We start from the raw sequence: 21,414 nt of genomic DNA on the forward strand, positions 1-21,414 counted from the left end.
AATGTTCCTGTAAACAACTTCAAAAGCATCCATATGTACCCCAAACACTTTCTCATAGCTGCTGTCTTGAATAATTCTAGGCACATCTCCTTGGCACCCTTACGCCAGAACCCTCTCCCTGGAGCCCCCCCCCCCCAGCCCTTATCTCTGGCTTATCTCACGAAGCTTCAACCAAAGGCAGCTACTTCCACCGCCCTCGTCATGACACTCGCTTCTCCCCATGTTCCTGATGGCTACCCTCGAATCTTCCTTTGTTATTACTTTTATGATTACCAGCGCCCATGGCCCATGACGGAGTCACTCAAAGCAGAGGGATTCCTGGGATCTGTTAGGTTCCCCTCCCCTGCAATAACTTCGCCCGCATCACCTGCTTGCTGAGGAAAGACTTCGCTGGCGGCGTTCATTCGCCTTTGCCCCAATGTTGCGGCGCAACTTCGACAGGGTTTTTTGTGTCTACACATGGTCTGAATGGATGCAGGAATGGTAGAATGCACAAGTTCAAAAACTTGGGCTTACTTGTGAGGAAGAGAGAGGTGGTTGCCCCAAGTGCTGCCGTCCTATGCCCGCTTCTTTCCACGGGAGTAATGCCACTGAACTGGGGGGGCAAGCTCCTCGGGGCAGAGACCCCGGCGGAAGCCCCCCTCAAGGCTCTCGGCCGCTGCCCGGCGCCGCCAGAGAGCGAGCCGACGGACCCCTCCCCCCCCCCCGCCTACTCTGTGGCGGAGCCGCCGGAGAGCCGTTGACGGCTGCGCGCCTCCCGACGGAGGAGAGGGAGGGGGGCGAGAGGGGCTCCCGCGAGACACGCGGGCGCGCAGCAAGGCGGAGGGGGCGGGGCGGGGAACTCTCCCCTCCCCGCGCGCGAGAACAAAGAGCTTCTCCCGCCGCCCTTTCCCGCCCGCACGTGGGGGGCCGAGCAGGCCCTGGCCCCGCCTCCCGCGGCCGCCGGTTGGTGGGTTGCGCGGCGCGCGCGCGGGCGGGCCCGTCCAATCGGGGCGCCGGCAGGCCCTCGCCAAGGAGCGCGCTGCCCATTGGGCCGCCGCCGCCGCCGCCGAGTTTGCCGCCCGCGCTCTTGTTCTGAGCGGGAGGAGGAGGAGGCGGAGGGAGAAGGCGCGCGGAGACGCGGGCGGAGAGAGGGCGCCCGAGGGAGAGAGCGAGGCCGGCGGAGGCGGGAGAGGGCGCGAGGGTGAGCGGCGGGCGGGCGGGCGGGCGGGCGCCTGAGGGGGCGCGGGGGGCGGGGCCTGCCCTCCGGGAGAGAGCGCCCCTCCCCCTGCAACTGCCACGGGCGGGGGGGGGGGGTCGGGGCGCCGCCTCTTCTTCGGGGAGCAGCAGGTAGGGAGGGGGCGCCGGGCGGGGGGGGGGCCGGAGCCTCCTTCCCTCCCGGGGCGGGGGGGGGCCGGGGCGCTTCCTCCCAGCCCGGGACGCGGCGGCGCTGGGCTCGGGCGCCGAACTGTCCTTTGTTTGAATGGGCGCCGCCTCCGCGCGCCCGAGGAAGCTGCCGAGCGGGAAGCCCGGCTCCGGGCGAGGCGTCCCTGCCGCCGCCGCCGCGCCCTTGCCTGCTTCATTGGGCGTCGGGGGGTGGGGTGAGGGAGGGGACCCTCCTCGCACCTGGCGGACCCCGGAGCAAGGGGGGCTTCCATGCATTCGCCGTGCGCTGGGCTGCTCCTCAGACATGCTGCTTTTCAGTCTCAAAATGCTAATCGCTATAATCGGGATTTACCTTTTCTGGGGGGAATCCAGTAAGTGCAAACCCCGCCTCTGATTCCCCTCAGTAGCGCCCCCGCACCAGAGCACCCCAGGACGCCTCAGCCTTTTGAATCGAAGGTGCTTTCCCACTTTACCAGAAGCATGATGGGTGATGCCGGTGGAAGAATTTTGAATAAGTTGTTGCCGCTACTGTTTCCAAAATTGAAAAGCCTTGCGTATCGAAGCAGAATTCCTGTACATGTGTACTTCAAAATAGACATGCATAGGATTGTGCTGCAAGTCTTTTGTGTGACTGGTATTGGTAGAAAAGATTAATATAATGCTTGCTTTAAAGTAATCCACAATTTTGTTAACCCGGAGGATGGATTTAAGCAGATCCAGTCCTGCTGATGGCAGTGGTAGTTCTTAATTTTTGTGGCTGGTGTGAAGCCTGAAAATACAGTGTAGCCCATTGTGGGCTTTCACTAGAATTTCCATCAGTGGAAGTCCTGACATTCATCTGATGGCTGCAACTGTGTTTGAAGGTGTCACTTGATTAAACAAACAATGGATGGATTTTATGTCTGCAAATGAATGAGCAACATGGAAAGGAAAACATTTGCTTTTAGATAATGCCTGTATATGTCGCAGTAGGTACCATCTCAGAAGTATTTTAATTAATAAATAACCATGTGTAGAGGGGGGAGTGGTTGTTTTTGTTTGTTACGATGTTAGTATTCTTGTGTTTTTATATTGTAAACCAACCTGTGATCCTCAGATGAAGGGTGATACAGAAATTTAATAAATAAAGCAAAAATTTATTGCTGTAGGGTAAGGAAGAATTCCTATTCTAAGAAGCTAGCTGCCATCAGCGGTTTTTGTAAGCTTTATATGAAATAGAAATCAGACTGGAGTCCTAGGCATACATTATTTCAGAGCTTTCCAAACTGTGTGTCATGACACACTTGGCTGCAGTGTGTAGGTGTGTTGCGCGAATGCCCCACCCCCTGCTCCTCTCAGGGCTGGAAAGGTGTTAGTTTAACCTGTGGTTTGCTAGTAAAACTGAATTACTGTGTCAAGAAATGATGCATGTCCTAAAAGTGTGTCACCAACATGAAAAGTTTGGAAAGCTCTGCATTACTTGCTAAGGAGTAGGCCTAATTGAACTCGGTTACTTCAGAGTTGACAGGTGTATTGTTGTATTATCAGTTTCTTTTAAAAAATGTGCTGCCAAGTTGATCAGGAATAATCAGAAGATTTTTGGTTGGTCAACCAATTAACAAACATTTCAAGCTTTATTAAACTGGTATCACTTTCTAGCCCACTTTAATATGTTCCCACAAAGCTTATTCTTGCGCAATATAAAAATAATTTTCTCTCTCTCCCCGGTATATTTAGTGGGTATAACAATTTGATGCTTTTAAAATGGGTAGGCTAATGAATTGAACAAAATGAGCATGATACTTAAAAGGAAATAGCATGTCCAACTGTCTTTCTTTGTGGTTTTTAAAGATACCACATTGTGAAGATAGACATTACTTTTCTTAGGCAGCAACACTAATTTTGAGAGAAGCCAGCTTAACTGTGTCCTAGTGCCACTGTTACTCATTGTGGAAAAGTCACAAGGAGGATGTTTAGTTTGATGCACGTTTATAGAGTATGCCTAATTGGCTGTGACTTTCTGTCATCTGATATATTTCCAGTATATACTGTTTACTGGCAACATACACACGTTTCACTTGTGCAAATTCAGCTTGGCCAAATATGTAAAAAATCTGCCATTGCCCTCATCTTGGGAGAGCATTCAGAGGTGCAGGTAGAGTACATTTTTTGACAATATGCAATTTTGTTCAGGAAGCTATCCTCCAGCCTTGGGAGCCCGGCGCTTCCCACCGGGCTCCCAAGGCTTGCGGACAGCAGCCTGCAGGCCGAAACCCGGGGAGCACAGCGGAGCTACTTCCGGTGCTCCTCCAACCCAGAAGTGGGCAGCCACACAGCACAGCGCCGGTAAGAGCGAGCGGTGGCAGCGGGCGGTGGGGGTCACCATGGGCCGGATAAACGAGTCCCGCGGGCCTTAGTTTGGGGGCCCCTTGTAGGCTGCCATCTGTGGCTGATAGACTGCATTTGAATTTGGCAGTCACAAGTTTTGTGAATACATTCGAAAGCCTAAGAGGCAACTGCATTCATTTCACAACACAGTTTCTCATTTAGGGGAAGTTTTTGACAATTATATATTGCTGAGTATTGCGGGGCATGGTAGCACATTCCTAATGTGCGCTTGACTAACATCTGTGTTCATAATCCACTAAATATTTTCAAACTTGCTGATGTAATAACAGAGCTTCCTTTTTCTAAATAATCAGCAAGCTATTATTGTAATAAACTGAAAACGTGTACATTGCAGTGCATTTTGGTATGCAAGGGGAGCGAGATCCATAGCACCCAGAAATTGCGTCCTGTTTTCTCTTCCATATTTTCAAATTCTTCTTGGTAGTAACTTCAAGATTAGGATCAGAATCCAGGTAGCAGTACCTGGCCCTCTTGAAGCAGAGCAATAGTTTAGTTAGTTGATGTGACAAAGTGGCAGAGTTCAAAGTTTGACTTGGTTGCTTTTGGATAAAGTGTTTCCGTTTGGAATTGGGGGAGAGGAAGGAATACGGACTTAATGGCCAGTGGGGTGTGGAGAGAACAAGACCCAGAAACTATTAATTTATCACACAGTTTTTGTAAAAATAATATGATCCTGCTTATTCCAAGAGTATGTGTGTAGGTAGTTTTAAAAGTAGTTTTAAGAACTGTGTTAGTCATATTTTAAAATCCTACAAACCTTGTTTAAAATGAGCCTTTTAAGCGAGTTCCTTTAAAAAAAGAAGTCCCTAGTCTTCTAAATTTCCTTTTCTTTCTCTTTTAACCTCTCTTCTATTTCTTTTTAAAAAAATCTCTTTATTCCTTTCTTTTCCCCACCCCAATGTTATTAAGTTCTGTATTTTTCTCTATAAAGCCTAATAAAAGTTATTTATTTTTTTTAAAAAGGGGTTTCTCTTGGAGCATACCTGTGTAGTATTTCAAAACAATTGAGTTCCATTATCAGGATCTAACTTGTGCCTAATAGGAGCAAAATGGAGCTTAAAAGGAAAGGGAGAGAAGTTGTTGGCTTGGCCCTGTTACTAGTTGTTAAGTCTGGCATTTAGATATTGCTGCTGTTAATCAATAGTCTGGACTGCATGGTGTTGCAGTGCGAGCCACATACAGCCTCTGGTGGTCCCATTTGTCGGTTGACTCAACATAGCATACATGTGGTGGCCATTAGGCAGGGTTTTTTATTTGTTCTTTTTTCTTAAGAAAACCAATACAAATGGTTGAATATTTAAGGTGAGCCAGAATGGTTATCAAAATTAAGACAGCATGGCATGTTAGACAATAGTTGTTCTTGCAGTCATGAGATGTGCAGATTTCAACCCAATAAGTATGCAAAGAAACAGTACTCCCAAGCACTGTTATTGAAAGGATAATCTCAAGAGCCAAGAGTCTAAGAAGAGGGCATTGTGTTTCTCTGCATATTTATTGGGTTGAAATCTGCACATCTCATGACTGGAAGGCCAGCAAGTGAAATTGTACTAGAAAATGAATAGGAACTTAGCAGAGGGCAATAAAATAAGGTACCTAAGGATCTTGATTTGAGTTCTTCAGTTAACCTACACTGTTGGTTGTCATTTCCAAAAAGACCTATAATTGTAATTTTAATGAAACAGCATTTCATTTTATCTTTGTGTCTGTTTTGGACATTCCTCAATCTGTTCAAAGAAATGAATATGGAAAGTCAATTTTTATCATATTGTGAGGGGACTGTTTATCATATTGTGAGGCAACTCCCCATTTGCATGCTACCGAACACCCATGCGGTGCCAGGAACCCAGAAGTGTAAACCAGAAATGGGGAGCATCCTGGAGAGTCCTCATGGCTCACAAGGAGACCCTTCCCAGAACCCAAAGAGGACATCCTCTTTGGGCTCTGGAGAGGGTCTCCTCATGAGCCGGAGGGACAGTGGATCTTGTTGAGCAGCTCAGCTGATGCACAGGGAAGAAGATTCCCCATGCATCTGTGGTGCAAGCCCCGCTGCCCCTCCAGGGTGCTCCCAATATACATGATTTTGGTTACACGCGGGGAGGCCTGGAACGTAATCCTCACATATATTGGTAGTTTCCTGTATGTTTCCTTCTCCTTATGAGCAATGCTGCTAGCTGCTTCCACCACTGTATGCCAATTCCATATATTTATTAAAATAGCTACAGAAACTTGCTTATTTCAGATGCAATGATAATGTCTTCATTATTACAACCCAGGGCATAGACATGTCAGAGACCAGGCTGAGGAGTTCTGCTCTGATGAGGAATGGTGAGAGCCTCTTCCTCCCCCTGCTCCTGACCAGGATCCTGAAGCTGCCCAGGAGCAGTGGAACAATCTAGATTTAGAACAGTGGTTTTGCAGAGGAGCATAGTTCTGAAGACAAAAGTTGGGGCGAACGGGGAGGGGGGGTGAACAGCAAGGTGAAGAAGAACTGGAAGAGAGAGCTAACAGACTCTCGCTGGAAAGTGTCCAGTCTATCAGTCCAAGGTCACGTAGAGCAGATAACAGAAAAAGCACAGAGGTTGCGAGATCAGGTTGCAAGGCACGGAAGTAACTAGGGGGGAAGTTGGTGGAAACGTTAATTGGGAACATCTTCATTCTGAGAATGGCTGCTTTGTTCTTTTGCTGTGATCATTAAATAATCTTTAAATTGTAAGTGACTCTTTTCACTTTGTCCTGCTTATCTACGGCCAAAGGTGGGGGAAGGAAGCTGTGTCCCTGAAGCCTGACAGGACATGAAGCAGATCTACTAATTACACAGTCATTAATGTGTGTGGTTTATTTTAATTTGGAATCTAATTAGGAAAGAAGCTATATTCTATGTAACCCCATACTATGAAAAGCCTTCACTTTTATCATCCCTTTCCAAAAAGAAGTAGCAGCTGCCGGCTGTATATTTTCAGCTACTCACCTTCATAGAATCATGGAATTGCACAAATTGGAAGGGACCCCAAGGGTCAGCTAGTCGAACCCACTGCAATGCAGGAATCTTTTGCCCACGTGGGGCTCAGACCCACAACCCTGAGATTAAGAATCTCATGCTCTCCTGACTGAGCTATCCCAGTTCTCAATTGTAGGTAAAGAATTATCTTCATATTCTTATAAAAGCCTATTATGTTTAAAATAAATAATTGAGGGGTATCAATTGCTAACATGCAGATCACTTATTTTAAGAATGTTAAGGAAAGGCTCGTGTACTATTTATTTATTTATTTATTTATTTATTTATTTATTACATTTATGTACCGCTGTTTTCTTCCAAAGACCTCAATGTGGTCCACATGATTCTCCTCCCCATTTCATCCTCACAACAACTTGGTGAAGTAGGTTAGACTAGGAGATGGTGACTGGGCCAATGTCGCCCAGTGAGCTGCAGGGCTGAGTGGGGATTTGAACCCTAGTCTCCCATGTCCTAGTCCAACACACTAACCATTATGCCATTATTCTTACTTAGTTGTAATGAATTTAGTTTTGAAAAGAAGGCAAAGGCTATGATCTCTTTGGAGATAGATGGGGTACATGTAAAATACAATGATAATGTGATCTCCAGTTCTATTTATTATTGCATCTCAGGCCATATATATCTTCCAGCATTCCATTGTTTGCTTATTGTATAGGATTTAACTTTACACAGACCTTTCTGTATGTGTACAAAAATAATTTTACAAATGTTAAAGGTAGCCCTGTTCTCCCATAAGAAAAAAAATCCAAAATTCATATTAGCACAGTAACTGTTTATTTGCTCAAAGCATGGGCAAGATAGAGACCTAAAGGAATACCGTGACAGTTCATCTCCTTCCCTGTTAGTTTTGAACATGCATATTGTCAAGAAAAAGCAGTTGCCTTTAAGATCCTTTTGAAAAGAACAAACATAGTATATGCAGAACTTTCAAACACCTATCATACCAACTCCTTACATTAGAAAAAAATTCAAATTACTTCTGGTACCTTTTGTAGTCTACATCTAAAACTGAAAACTTTTACTCTGATGAGGTTTTATTGCTAAAGTTGGTATGTCACTAAAAAGGCACCAACCTTCTCATTGCCGTTGCAGTTGTCACGTAGATATATCATTTGCATCTCCTGCCTTGGCCACTGTCTCATCTTTCTTAATCTTTTATCTTTACTTAAACTTTTTTTTAAATGAGGTTGTATGTAAATGAGGTCACCAGGTTCAGATAACATTTTTAGCTGGGTTTTCTTTTTAAATCTTGCACACACCTATAATTATTATAGAAGTTGTTATACAATGATTCCTCTCCACTCATAAATTGGGGCTTGCAGTGTCTGGGCCGAGAAAGGGGTCTTTTGGGGGGGGGGGAAGGGGGGCAGCTCAATGAAAATGTGAAAAGGGCAGATGCTAAGCATGAGGAGGGATCATTAGGAAGGCGGATGAATATAAATCTGCCAGCAGCACAGTGCCAAATCACAACATCACAATTGTTGGAACAGCTGAGAAGTGGGAAGGAGGCACATAGCATTTTTACTGCAGCCCCGTACCTCCTGTATCTGCCACCAGTGCCGGGGCTGTGAGAGACGTATGTAGCAGCCACCGAGGGAGGACATCCTGGCTTGTGTGAGACTGACACCTAGCCTCTTCAACAGCAGGAAATTCAGCTCCAGAAGGAGATTTGGCATCCCATGTGCTGTAATGCTAAGAAAAGAAGAGGAATGGGGACTTCAATGCATTGTTGCTTTGCTGTAGTAACTATTATACCGCCGTCTATTTTAATTGTTATTTGAATATATACAGGCATTGCCCCCCACTTACACGGGGGTAATGGGCTGTGCCCCCGCATGCATCAGTGAAATTGCATAAAGTGAGGAGCATCCTGCTTTAATAGGGTGTGAATGGAGGACCCCCTGGAAATCACTGCTTGGTATACGTAGTGTTGGGCCAGAGAATGAGAAACTTCCATTGGATTGTCTGCTGCAAATGTTGCAAGTAAGTGCTCTAACTTAGATAGGACAAGTGGAAAATAGGCAAAGCTCTTGGCTTCCTAGAACGGGGGTTTCCAAAGCGTCCACAGACCACCAAAGGTCTGTGAGCTACACTTAGGTGGCATGTGGCCCCAGCTCTGTGGAGCAGGATAGCTGTGCAGGTGAGCAATGGTGTGCTCCATTGTTCTCAGAACGAGCAGAACGTGACCGAGGTGGCGAGGTGCCTTTTGTCTTCCCAGAGGGACAAAGCTGCAATTGGTAGCAACATGGGGGATGGTCCCAACCGGGGAAAGAGGCTGACAAGGCACTTAAGGAGCAGAGTGTCAGTGCATGGGCAGAATGAATGCTGACTCCGACTGAAGACTCAAGCTGACATAGATTACACCAAACATTGAAGAATGTTTAACATTTCCATTGCTTTTAAATTGCCTTTAATTGTATTTGTACTTTTTCTTACCATGCTGAATTCCATATCCTTTTTTAAAAAAAAAAAAAGTTGAGCATTTAGTGCAGCAGATTACAAATGCTAAACAACAGGCAGAAAAACCATTAAGTGGTCTGCCAAGACACCAATTTTCAAGTGGTCTGGTTGAAAGAAAGGAGAACCACTGTACTAGAATGAAATGCTCCTGGTAGTAGTAATCAAAGGGACATGGAGTTGAGGACAGTGACATTTACATTGTGTACCTCGCTGCGTCAGTTTACTTACATTATTGATGCTTGCGTGGCTTCTGGCTAATACGTTCACCATGTTCTATATGCAATTCTAATGAAGTTTAAATTCTGCAGAAACGCCCTAAACAACTAGAGCTGCCGTTTAGTTCATTTTCTTCAAACCCCACCCCTCAACATAACCATGAGCTTTATGGTCCTCTTAATAATACTTCGCAAGTTGAGTGTGCTCTCATTTTGCCTGTTGAGATTTTATTTTTATTTTTACAATAATTTCACTCTATTAGACGCACCGGAGGATAGGATGCACCCAGTTTTTAGAGGGGGAATGCAAGAAAAAAAAGTATTCTTTAAAGGGAGCACTGAGCAAAGCCTGTATGCATCCCAGGCTCTGCTCAGCGCTCCCTTTCACTAGCTGCGTGGAGTGTGTGTGTGGCGCTTGCAGGCTTTCCCCCGGCTCTTGGGGGCTTTTCTGGGAGGTGGGAGAAGGGATAGAGCCATACGCTCTCTCCCTTCCCCCACCTCCCGCAAAAGCCAGGGATAGCTGCACGAAGCCTCCGCAGGGCAGCGGGATGAAGGCTCTCCGTGCCCTGCAGCGGCTTCTCGCGAAGCTAGAACAGCTAGAGGGAGCGCTGCGCAGTGCTCCCTCTAGCTGTTCTGGCTTCTGGGGTAGCCCGCAAAGCCTCCGCAGGGGAGCGGGATGAAGGCTCCCCACTCCCCTGCAAAGGCTTCACGCAGCTGAGCTAGAAGCTAGAACAGCCAGTGGGATCGCAGCGCAGCGATCCCGCTCGCTGTCCTGGCTTCTGGCTTAGCTGTGCGCAGCCTCTCCGGGCAAGGGGAGCCTTCATCCCCTGCTCGGGAGAGGCTGCGCGCAGCTAAGGCTCCCCCAGGAGCCGCGCTCCCTTTAAAGAGCCGTGGAGAGTGTGTGCGGCTCTTGGGGGCTTTTCCCCGAGGAGGGAGAAGGGAGCAGAGCCTCCTGCCTGCAGTCACTCCATAAGATGCACACACATTTCCCCTTACTTTTTAGGAGGGAAAAAGTGTGTCTTATGGAGCGAAAAATACGGTGTATACCACATTTAAGGTAGACCTCACAAGGCAGTTTACATAAGATTATTTCAATAATAAGCATTTTTAAAAAATTTTGCAATGGAATGGAAAAGGCAACTTGTTTGGAAAAAATATGTAACCGCCCCTTCTTATTTGGCTCAGGGTAAGATGGTTCTGCCCTATCCATTCTTAAGGAAATCAGCCCTGAGTGCTCACTGGAAGGACAGATCTTGAAGCTGAGGCTCCAAGACTTTGGCCACCTCATGAGAAGAGAAGACTCCCTGGAAATGACCCTGATGTTGGGAAAGATTGAGGGCACAAGGAGAAGGGGACGACAGAAGACGAGATGGTTGGAAATTGTCCTCGGAGCTACCAACATGAGTTTGACCAAACTGCGGGAGGCAGTGGAAAACAGGAGTGCCTGGCGTGCTCTGGTCCATGGGGTCACGAAGAGTCGGACACGACTAAGCAACAAAAAGATGGTTATGCAGACTTCCCTGGGGTAACAGATGATGGGGCACTATGGGAGCTGCATGGCGACAGTTCCTTAGACTTCTTTCTTTCTTTGAGCCAGCGAACTGGAAGGAGACACTGAAGGAAATCAGTGGTCCCTTAGACATTTGAGAACATAGCTGGTCCTTGTGCGTATCCTTGGTTTTCAGATACCCTGTTTATAAAATGATACCAATGCCATGGGATGACTTTTTAGGCTTAACATCTGGGTCTGGGAAAACTAAACAAATCACAGTTTGTATATAACAGCCCTGTCTGTCGTCTTGCTATTTTTTGTGTGAAACACAACAGTTTGGTGGAGGAGCAGAACAAAGAAAAGGAAACTTTTTCCCCCTTTGATGCAAGTGATGGGAATACCGTCTCCATTTCAAATCTTATCTGCTCTGCAGATTAGCTCTGCCTGTTTTTCAGTAGAGTATGTTTATATTTACTTTGAGAAGTTGTGAATGTTGTTGCAGCTTTGCAGTCTGTTCTGCAGTGTTAACTAATGTTCCGTAGAGGAACTTGTCCTTTTGTTTTTTACAGTGAAGTTATTTCTTCTATAGAAGTAATACAGTACTAGAATTTCTGTGCTCTGAAAATTCATGCAGATGGTGTTTTCTTTCTTGAGCATGCAGTGAAGCTCCCTATGGCACAAAAATGTATTTACTTGATGAAGAAGCTGCAGGACATGAAATGTATAGGAATTAAATTAGTCAAAAGGGACTGATACAGATAAGAGGATTGGAATCTGTGCTGGACTTGTAGCCTTTTGATTTGGTTTGCATGATGTCTGGGATAGTCATGGGCTGTGTTTTGTCTTGGTTCAGTGTGAGAATGTTCAAGCCATTTGTTGCTTTTTTAGAGAAGGTCTTTGTAACTGACTTAAGTATTGACTGCTGTATACCAAATACATGCAGATAACAGCTTTGTAATTGTCTAGTTCCTTTTTAAGTTATTGGGGCAGTCAAGAGTTTCTGAATGTAGCATAATTGACTTCCTTCATTTTGGTTTGATATACTTTCTCTTTCTTAAACTTACTCATTTGTATATTTCTGCTCTTTGGGTTTATGCGATAATCAGATTCAGAATTAATTGCTGTTTTGCAGAACAATGCCAATTATTGTGCCATCCAAACCCGAGATCCATTGGAGGGGGCTAGGATACAGCAGAACTGGTTCTGTCCCAGATACCAGGAAGGGGCCTTTGGGCCTCCATGCCTCTCCAGAGGACGGGAGAAACTGGCATCCTCAGGAATAGGCCTTTTTTGTACCAGATTGTGGTGGCTAAACCCGAGGTGGTCTTGTGCATTCGTGATGGGGGCCTGGATAAGGAGTGCAGCAGGAAATGGTACACAAATGCTGTTGAGAAGAATAGCACCCTGGGCACCCCCCATTGGGGATTGCATGTTCGAGTGATGTAATAACACTGTGTGCTTGGGAGATCAAGTTTGTTCAGGCATGCCATTCCAGGAGGCACTGAACAAGAAGGCACTCACACCTATCATGTCTTATGAGCCAGTGCACGGCAGTGGTGTTGGCACCCTTACAGAAGGGACACACTAATGGAGTGGGGAACACAGGTGGTGGATACTGGGGTTACTTCAAGCATAGTGGTCATGCCTCTTCTCCTTCAGTCTTTTTGTCCAGTTCCTGTTAATCCCATGCTGACCCAGAATGTATGACAGTCAGCAGAATGCTGGTGACCCATCTGCACCTGTGAGCATGGTGGTCCGGCAGAGGAAGTGGTGGAGGGTGTGGAAGCTGCCTGCCTGGTCTGCCCATCCATCCCTTTCCTCTTTTTCTTTAGAGCCCCAACAGCGAAAGTGAGTTTCGTGCATGTCTTCCTGTGTTCCAGGGGTAGCCCCTATGGGCTTCTTTGTTGGGCACAGGGATGGTTCCCTGGACCCGGATTAGTAATGCCCCTTCCTTTGGTCCCCTTGCAGGCATTCTTCCCATCGGCCCAGCAGCCTTTGTGAACATAGTGGCTGGGCTCCCTCCGGCTGCCTGCCTGCCTTCTCTGGCCACCCTCCCATAGCACACACCAATGCTGGTTCTCATACTGACACTGCTCTGGGTAACCACAGATGCCTCCAAAGCAGCTATGAGGCAGAACCTGAGTGGCCAGTGGTGACTATGGTAGAGTTGCACAGAGACATTGCGGTGGGGCTCTCCTCGCTGCGGGGGGGGGGGGAGGGTTCTGTGGTAGGGGAAGGTGGTGCTGCCATGTCTGATGCTGCATAGCAACAAGGGTGCCAGAATGCCCCTATGAGCAGGCTGTGGAGCCAGGCAGAAGTCCACATTTGCATAAGGCATTTTGTTTGCAGTAAAGGGTTGTTTTTGCATTGGCCCCTGTGAAGTGCCAGGTTTCCTTGGTCTGATGTGGGGATCATTGAGTGCTTGCGCTGCTGGCAGAGCCATGTGCATGAGTTCTGTGTGTGCTGATGGTTGGCCACGTGTGTTTTGAGTGAGGCAAGTGTTCCTTTTAGGTGGTGTGTTTGGATTGGCTGGCAATGGCAGCATTGCTGTGAATGTCATGGGCCTGTGTTTGGGGCTTCTGCTGAGCTCTTAAGTTTTTAGCTGGCTTCAGATTCTTTTTTCTCTGGCAGAGTGCATGAATTTTTTTTAGCAAAGTGGCCTGCTCAACTACAAGCTAAATACTAAATACTAAAGGCCCTTGTATGTGTAATTGATATATCCGAATATTTTAAATTTCCTATAATTTAAACTTAAAAAGCATTAAGGCTTATTCAGCTCTGCAACCTTGTAAATTTCTGTTGTGCCTTTCTTTCTAACACAAGCTTCCATGGCAGCTATCAACATTTCTTCATCATAGTAAAAGAATTATCTACACAACTTAAAAATGATTTCTAATTGGGAGGCCCAGGCTAAGTTATCTTAGCACTGAGATCATCTCATGTTTAAGAGTGAGGATTGATGTTCATTATAACTCTGCTAATAACAGGTTCCTTTTCCCCACTCCTTGTGAGCACTCTGCATTTGTGACTAATGAATTGCTGGAGTTATTTGTCATGACCAGAAACTGCAATCTCTTATCAACACGCAACCCACATTTGTAAGATTTGCAGTGGTGAATCTAAGGAACGGAGCAGAAAACAGCTGCCGCACATTGACCCTCAACCTAAATGTCAAGGATTATATCTTGATACTTCTGTGGTTTGTGGAACCCATACTATTAGAATGGAGTGGCAGCAAAGCCTAGACTTCTTTACTACTAAGGCAGGGTTAAGGATAGGACTCTGGAGTATACTATCATTTGAATTTTCCAGCTGAAAAAGTAGCACTGTAATGTTGGAAATGAGTGCTGCAGACGGGCTATAGCCCATTTCAGATATAGGCTCCGTTGCATGCATAAACAGACCCTTGGTGTTAGAATAGATATCAGCCACTTAGTAGGCCTGACTGTGTTTGATCATATATCTAGGTTCTGTTCCTTGCAGGGATAATCATGGGTCAGACCGGAAAGAAATCTGAGAAAGGACCAATTTGCTGGAGGAAGCGTGTAAAATCAGAATATATGCGACTTAGGCAACTCAAGAGATTCAGACGGGCAGATGAAGTAAAGGTAACTAAGACACCTAATCCCAATAATAAGGTATTAAGATGACTCTTTTTCAGTATGAATTTGTTTTTATACTGTAGTTTTGTAGTAAAATATTTTGCTTTTGACTTTCACCCTGTATTGGTTCTCATAAAAGGGCAACCATGAGAGGATTCAGCATTAAAATGAGGCTGTCCCTCGTTGAGTTTTAACAATTGCTCATGCATGTTGTGATCTATTTAGTTCTGACGATACCCTGACTCTGGAATACCCTTCTAGGGAGCCTTAACCAGTGCTGACATTACAATTTTTTTAGAACACCAGGTTTAAAAAGTTATTCCCTTGGGCATTTTAAATTGTTGTTATGGCCTCTGTTCTGCCTTTGTATCTCTGTTTTGTTTTGTATTTTTATTGTCTCAATCAGGAATTACTGTGAAAATAAGGAAGGGGGGGCACACACCAAATGTTATTCTTGCTCAGGGCACAATATTACCAACAATGTACAACAATAAAAATACATTATAATTCTAATGCAACAGAATATCCCTCAAACATTGATAATATTGACAATTTATTATTATTATTATTATTGCATCCCCTTGGCTCCGTGCCCTGTGCAGGGGAGCTGCCTGCACAGCCCTAAATCCAGCACTGCCTGGAATCCATTTGAGCAAAGGGCAGTCTAGATATTTTAAAAATAAGTAAATAAATAGCTGTTTTCCATTCAGTATTGTTGTCCCTTTTAGAAAGATTCATATACTGCATTGGCATTAGAAAAAGTTATACTTATATATGCAAAGTGCATAATATCTTACCACCCTCAGTACAGAAATTGTATTTTTCCAACAGAGCAACTATACTCTAAAGAGCCCAATGGGATTTCTGACTTTGAACAGTGGACACCCATGTCATATTGCAAACTACTTTTGAAAGTGTTGTCAATTTCTGAAGGGATCTGCTAAGTGGCACACAGGGCTGCTGTTTGAAAAACACAACCCCCAAGGAAATCTTGGGCTCATTGGCCAGCCCCGAATTATAATTGCCATATAATGCAAGTGGAGTAAGCAGAATGAGTGGTGTCCTGCAAAATTTAATTTAAAATATTGTATTTGTTGAACACAAATTTAAGTACCTTCTAAAGGTGATGCTTTATTAAAACAGCTTTCATCTTTTTGAACTGTTTATTCACTTTAATATTGTTTGGAAAGAACTGTACTCTGTAACTTTTCAGGACCTCTTTCCCATAGCATCAGTCAGCCCTCCTGTTGCCAGTTGCTCCTAGAAGTCTGGGAACATGGAGTGGCATCTGGTACAGTGTGAGGGCCTGCGGTCAGAAATCAAAGTTGTAGACAGTCCAATGCTCTAGGTGTGAACATGTGGTTCTTTAATCAATATATTAAAACAATAACCCTGATGGTAAGCTAATATTACCCATATATTGCAAGGGGTGTGGGCTGCGAGAGATGGTTGCCCAAAGCTGTCTGGAGAGATTCCTAGTTCATAAATCATGTTCTTAAGCTCTACATTACACTAGTTCGCACCTGGTTTTGCTGTCTATAGCATTGACATAATGAAGTATGGTATTGTATGTGCATAGCTCTTGGTCCATCTTTATATGCTGCTTAGCAAGTCTTGTGATTGTCCATAATAGAATGCCTAAATTAGTTTACCTCTTATTTTGTCAGATGCAATGAAAATATTCTAGTGGACTATTTTTGAGAAAAGGTGTGTCTGAAAATCAGTACGGGTCAAGAGTTCTTAAGCATCATTGTTTTGAGGACCTTGGGAACTTGCCCAGTGCAAATAGTGCAAACCTCACGGTTCTGCGCATCTTGTTTTAAGCTCCTGGAGTCCAGCATTTTGTCATTATTTGCTTTTGAAGAATATATTAGTTGTTTTCTTTCATTTTTTATATTGTCAGAGACCATTTGAAAATATACTGTGGACCACAGTTTAAGCACTCTTAAGGTAGATGATAAAATACCCTTGCCTCCTGAAATATCTGGACAATAATGAAACCTCTAGCAGTTTTGGTCAGATGCATATGGCATAGTCATCAGAAGCTGCTTTATTCTGAGTCTGATCATTGGCCGTGGGTGTCAGGGCTGAACCGGGGGTCTTCTGTGTGCAAAGCATGTGCTCTGCCACTGAACTACAGTGAAGTCAAACTCCAGTGTTTCAGATGGGAGACTTTCCCAGTCCTGCTTGACAATGCAGGGGCTTGAATCTGAGACCTTCTGCACGCAAAGCAGATGTTCTGCTATGGAGCTATATCCCTTCCCTGTCTTTCACAGTCAGATGAGCATTGTTTTTAGATACCCAAATAACTTTACAAATGCTTGTGGGTTCTCGGTTCTTAAAACATTATTTTATTTCCAGAGCATGTTTAATTCTAATCGTCAGAAGATTCAGGAAAGAACAGAAATATTAAACCAAGAATGGAAACAACGCCGGATACAACCTGTGCACATCATGACTTCTGTGAGCTCATTGCGTGGGACCAGGGAGGTTGGTTAACATGATGTGTTTGCTTGAAATGTTGTTAGAAAGTACACATTACCTTTACTATGTATGGTGTGCACCATACCTAAGGAACAACCCTATCTGAGTAAAAGCAAACATTTATAAGCACTTTTCAATGTTAGCATTTCTTTTTGAATTAAAACTGTTCACTTTATCCCTTCGAAATGCACACCTTTGTTTGTCAAGTCAGGTTTTTGCTGCTATTTAAAAACAACGTACTACTAGTAGTGTAATTGTATCTCTTCTTCCAGTGTTCAGTCACCAGTGACTTAGATTTTCCAAAGCAAGTAATTCCCCTCAAGACTCTGAATGCTGTTGCTTCAGTACCCATAATGTACTCTTGGTCTCCCCTTCAGCAAAACTTTATGGTAAGTGAAATACGGGACTAAACCAACTGAAATGGAAACCAGCAAAAGAGTCTGCTGAATAATAGTTGATGCCGTCTTTCTAGTATAGTGTGACTCTGCAGTGCTACTATGCCCAATAATAGTTTTAATGGTTCAGCAAACCTCATTGTGTGTCAAATTGATTCCTGATAAAATTAATTTTATTATTTGCAAACGCTGCATTTTGCAGAAAGCATCTGAATGCATCTTTTGAGTAAAGTCACAGTGTCATAATTCTTCATGGATGAATAAATCTGGGCATTTCTGTTTGAGGAAATTTTTACAGAACTTGCACCAAACATTTAAGAAATGTAGGAAGTGTTGGCTACTCACTGATGCTTTATGGTCTTCAGAAGCTGATTCACAAAAGGACTCAATTTTGGACAGATAATTTGGCATCCAATAGACAACTCAGAGTAGCCAGAATAAAGAATTAAAATAGAAGAGTTGCATTGAACTGTGCTTCTCGGCTGATGGTTTGGTTCGTAAGGTAAGTGGGAAGGGAAGCAATTTTCAGTGTCTTTCTCGCGGACTCTCCTTCGTTAGAGGTTTTAAAGCAAAGGTTGGATGGCCATCTGTCATGGATACTTTAGTTGAGATTCCTCCATTGCAGGGGGTTGAACTAGAAGACCCCCAGGGTCCCTTCCAGCTCTATAATAGCAGGTCACCTGAAGTCATTGTGATGTCAGGGGATTGGCAGATGACTCTTCCCACCAGTTAAAATTAGCCTGCAGAGGGTGAGAGAGGTAAGGATCTGGCCCACCAGCCTGATCCAATTCCCTTTCCCCACACCTTAAGAGGCATTTAAAAAGAATCATTAAGCCTATTTTTATTTGCTTTTATTTTCTGTTCAAAAAATAACACCTCCAACAATAAATAAATAAATCATCCATTAAAACCAGTATTAAACTAAACAGAAAATTTGAAGGGCAGTATAAAATGTGTAAATAAATTGCTGGCGTTACCATGTCAGTTGAGCAGCTTGCAATAGATAAAACTGATTTATAGAATTGCATTGACTGTAGCAGGTATACAAGCAGGTTTAGAAGAAATAGGTAGGCCAAATGCACCCTTTTCTCTACATATACATTGGTACCTCGGTTTACGAACAGGCCTGTTTATGAACGATTCAGTTTACAAACTTCGCAAAACCAGAAGTAGTGTCCCAGTTTGCGAACTTTACCTCGGTCTAAGAACAGAATCCGAATGGTGGAAGGGCAGCAGTGGCAGGAGGCCTCATCAGGGAAAGTGTTCCTCGGTTTAAGAACGGTTTCGGTTTAAGAATGAACTTCTGGAACGAATTAAGTTCATAAACCGAGGTACCACTGTATAGAGAAAATTTATTTGAAAAAAGGTAGTAGCACAAAAAATAGTATAGTCACAAAATAAATATTTTATGCAACATTTTCAGCAAGGGCATTCCTTAATAGACTTCCGCCTTGTGGGATCCACTTTATTTCTTTTTGCCAGAACCTATATAGAGAAAAAAGAAATACATTTAGAATTAAATATTTCTATGTCCAGGTATTTGTTTTGTGTACAGGAACTAAGCTGAGCTCCGTCATCCCAAGCAAAAATTCACTTCTGGTTACCCTTAGCTAGCAATATAATTTAGAGCAGGGAAACTTCAGTTGGGAGTCCTTGCTAATCTTTGCAGATTACCTACAGATCTATCAATAAATTCCAATCTACCTTCTGCCCACCCCTCCCTAAATAAATAGGTTTTTAAAAGTATTGTTTAACTATGATTTTATGTATTCACACACACATTCGATTATAAAATACAATATGCCTTTTATGTCTTAATATGAGTACAGAGCTGTTTAATCTATGCAAATGATTAACTACAGAAGGTCACTCTTCCCTCATAAATGCGCAGGAACATACACAGAAATGCTGTTACATGAGCTTCTGCCTCACATGGTGACTGTATACTGCATATGACTACTGTAATGCGCATGACTATGGCATTTGGGGAAAATTTCCACTGGAATGTCTGCTAAAGAAATTGCTATGGCCCTTTGTGTATATTCTACAAGATCACTCCTGACTACACCCCTTGCAATGATCTGGATGTCCCTCTTGCACTTTTGTAGGGTCACAAAGTATGAACTGTGCAATAGTTTAGCTTACAAAACAGTTCATTACAGTGAATGCTCATTGCACAGCAATTTCTACCACAAGCCTAAAGGAAAACGAGTAAAGACCATTTAGACCATTGCCCAATCCAGAATCTAGCATGTGTGCTGGCCTCTTCGTTTCAATGGAAAAATCACATGCATGTGTACAAAGGAATGTGCAGTTGGCTTTGCTGATTCTGTTCTTAATGAAAGGGACATCGCTTTCAGATGAGAGGAGGAAGTAGAGATGAGGTACCATTCTTAGGAGACCTTGCTATATAGAGGTACCATATATTAGTGGACGGCTATGGAATTTTGATTAAGTATCCATGGAATTGTTGCTTTTGATGCGAGTTGTTAGTTGCTTTGCTTTTTGGCTTTTCCGTGCCAGGGATTGATGAGTGATCAAAATTTGTGCTTGTGGTGAGAGACTTCTCTCCCCCCCCCCTTTGTTATATTTTTTACCTTATGTCTAGGTAGAGGATGAGACAGTTTTACATAACATTCCTTATATGGGAGATGAAGTGCTTGACCAGGATGGAACTTTTATTGAAGAATTAATCAAAAACTATGACGGAAAGGTGCACGGAGACAGAGGTGAGTTCGGATGTGTATGTTTGTAAGTTGACTGCTACTGATCGCCAGTCTGGGTGGCCTGTGCTGTTCTGAGCTTAACTACCTAAAAAGCCAACCACGATATAAAAAGCACAATTATTTTGCTTCACACAGAATGAGAAACGCATGATTTAGTACAATAATTATGCCTTTGGAAATAAACATCAATTCTCATATTTAAAAACAAGAATGAGCAGTAGTACGTATTTCCAAAAATGTAATTATTATTCTAAATCACATGTTTTCCATGAAGCAAAATACTGCATTTTTTGCTCTATAAGACTCACTTTTTCCCTCCTAAAAAGCAAGGGGAAATGTGTGTGCGTCTTATGGAGCGAATGCAGGCTGCGCAGCTATCCCAGAAGCCAGAACAGCAAGAGGAATTGCTGCTTTCACTGGGCAGCGATCCCTCTTGCTGTTCTGGCTTCTGAGATTCAGAATATACTTTTTCTTGTTTTCCTCCTCCAAAAACTAGGTGCGTCTTGTGGTCTGGTGCGTCTTATAGAGCGAAAAATACGGTAATTGTACTCGCTGGCTTTCCAGATAGTTGGCTCCACCTGCAGAATACAGGAATATACCCTTTTTTACTTCTCACATAAGGGTTTTGTGGCTCTGCAGAGCTCATTCAAGGAGCTTGTAAAAGCAGGCTAGAATTTTGACCTGTGTCCTACCTTTTTATCCCTTCAAAGTATGTGGCTCCTTCTCACTTTTTACCACAGCAGTCGCTTGTTCAGAAATCCCTTTGGGCCTGGAACGTTCTGAGAAGAGACCTGTGTGGACCACCTGGGCTGTTCTGCACCCAGTCGGCTGAGGGTGCTTTCCCATGGCCAGAGTTGATAATGTCACAGAGTCCACAGCCGGCCCAGTCAGCTTCTGCAGCATTTTATCCTTTGCCTCAGGAAGCAAAATGTCTTTGTCCAACCTTGTCATTTGTCCATTTGCAGGGAAGATGAGCAACTTTCTTGGTGTGAGTTTATTTTGCAGCTGTTTCTGTTCACAAGCAACATTTTAGTTGTAATAGCATGTGCTCTGAGAGCAAGTGAGGTCTGACCGCTGTAACTTGGCTCTGTATTGGGGTGGAGTGCTTGTTGAGACCTGATGCTTTCCTCCTTCTAAAACTTGTCATTGTTCCTCCTCCCTTGTCCTACCCGTATTTCTTCCAAGCCTGGCATTGGACATAAAGAGGGCTTTAGATACCTTGGATCTGATCCCTCCTTTTACTTGATGTGTTAGGGGGAGTTGGTGGC

General features: G+C 44.2%; 1 protein-coding gene across 9 annotated transcripts in view; it reads left to right on the plus strand.

Moving 5' to 3' along the window:
• The first annotated feature begins 1,016 nt into the window (after positions 1 to 1,016).
• EZH2 (enhancer of zeste 2 polycomb repressive complex 2 subunit) overlaps positions 1,017 to 21,414 on the plus strand; it is a 61,077-nt gene continuing 40,679 nt past the window's right edge. For 2 of the 9 annotated variants that reach the window (XM_083577948.1, XM_083577949.1), the window contains exons 1-5: positions 1,080 to 1,183; positions 14,423 to 14,547; positions 16,903 to 17,004; positions 17,298 to 17,414; positions 20,029 to 20,149. In XM_083577948.1, coding sequence (XP_083434074.1) covers positions 14,431 to 14,547; positions 16,903 to 17,004; positions 17,298 to 17,414; positions 20,029 to 20,149 — 457 coding nt within the window. In that variant the 5' untranslated portion in view covers positions 1,080 to 1,183; positions 14,423 to 14,430. Of the gene's footprint in view, positions 1,184 to 1,245; positions 1,330 to 1,642; positions 1,737 to 14,422; positions 14,578 to 16,902; positions 17,032 to 17,297; positions 17,415 to 20,028; positions 20,150 to 21,414 lie in introns of those variants that run through there. The other 7 variants (XM_083577946.1, XM_083577943.1, XM_083577944.1 and 4 more) reach the window with 7 other exon arrangements.

This window comes from Podarcis filfolensis (assembly GCF_964270895.1).
Source record: "Podarcis filfolensis genome assembly, chromosome: 12".
Classification (NCBI taxonomy): Eukaryota; Metazoa; Chordata; class Lepidosauria; order Squamata; family Lacertidae; genus Podarcis; species Podarcis filfolensis.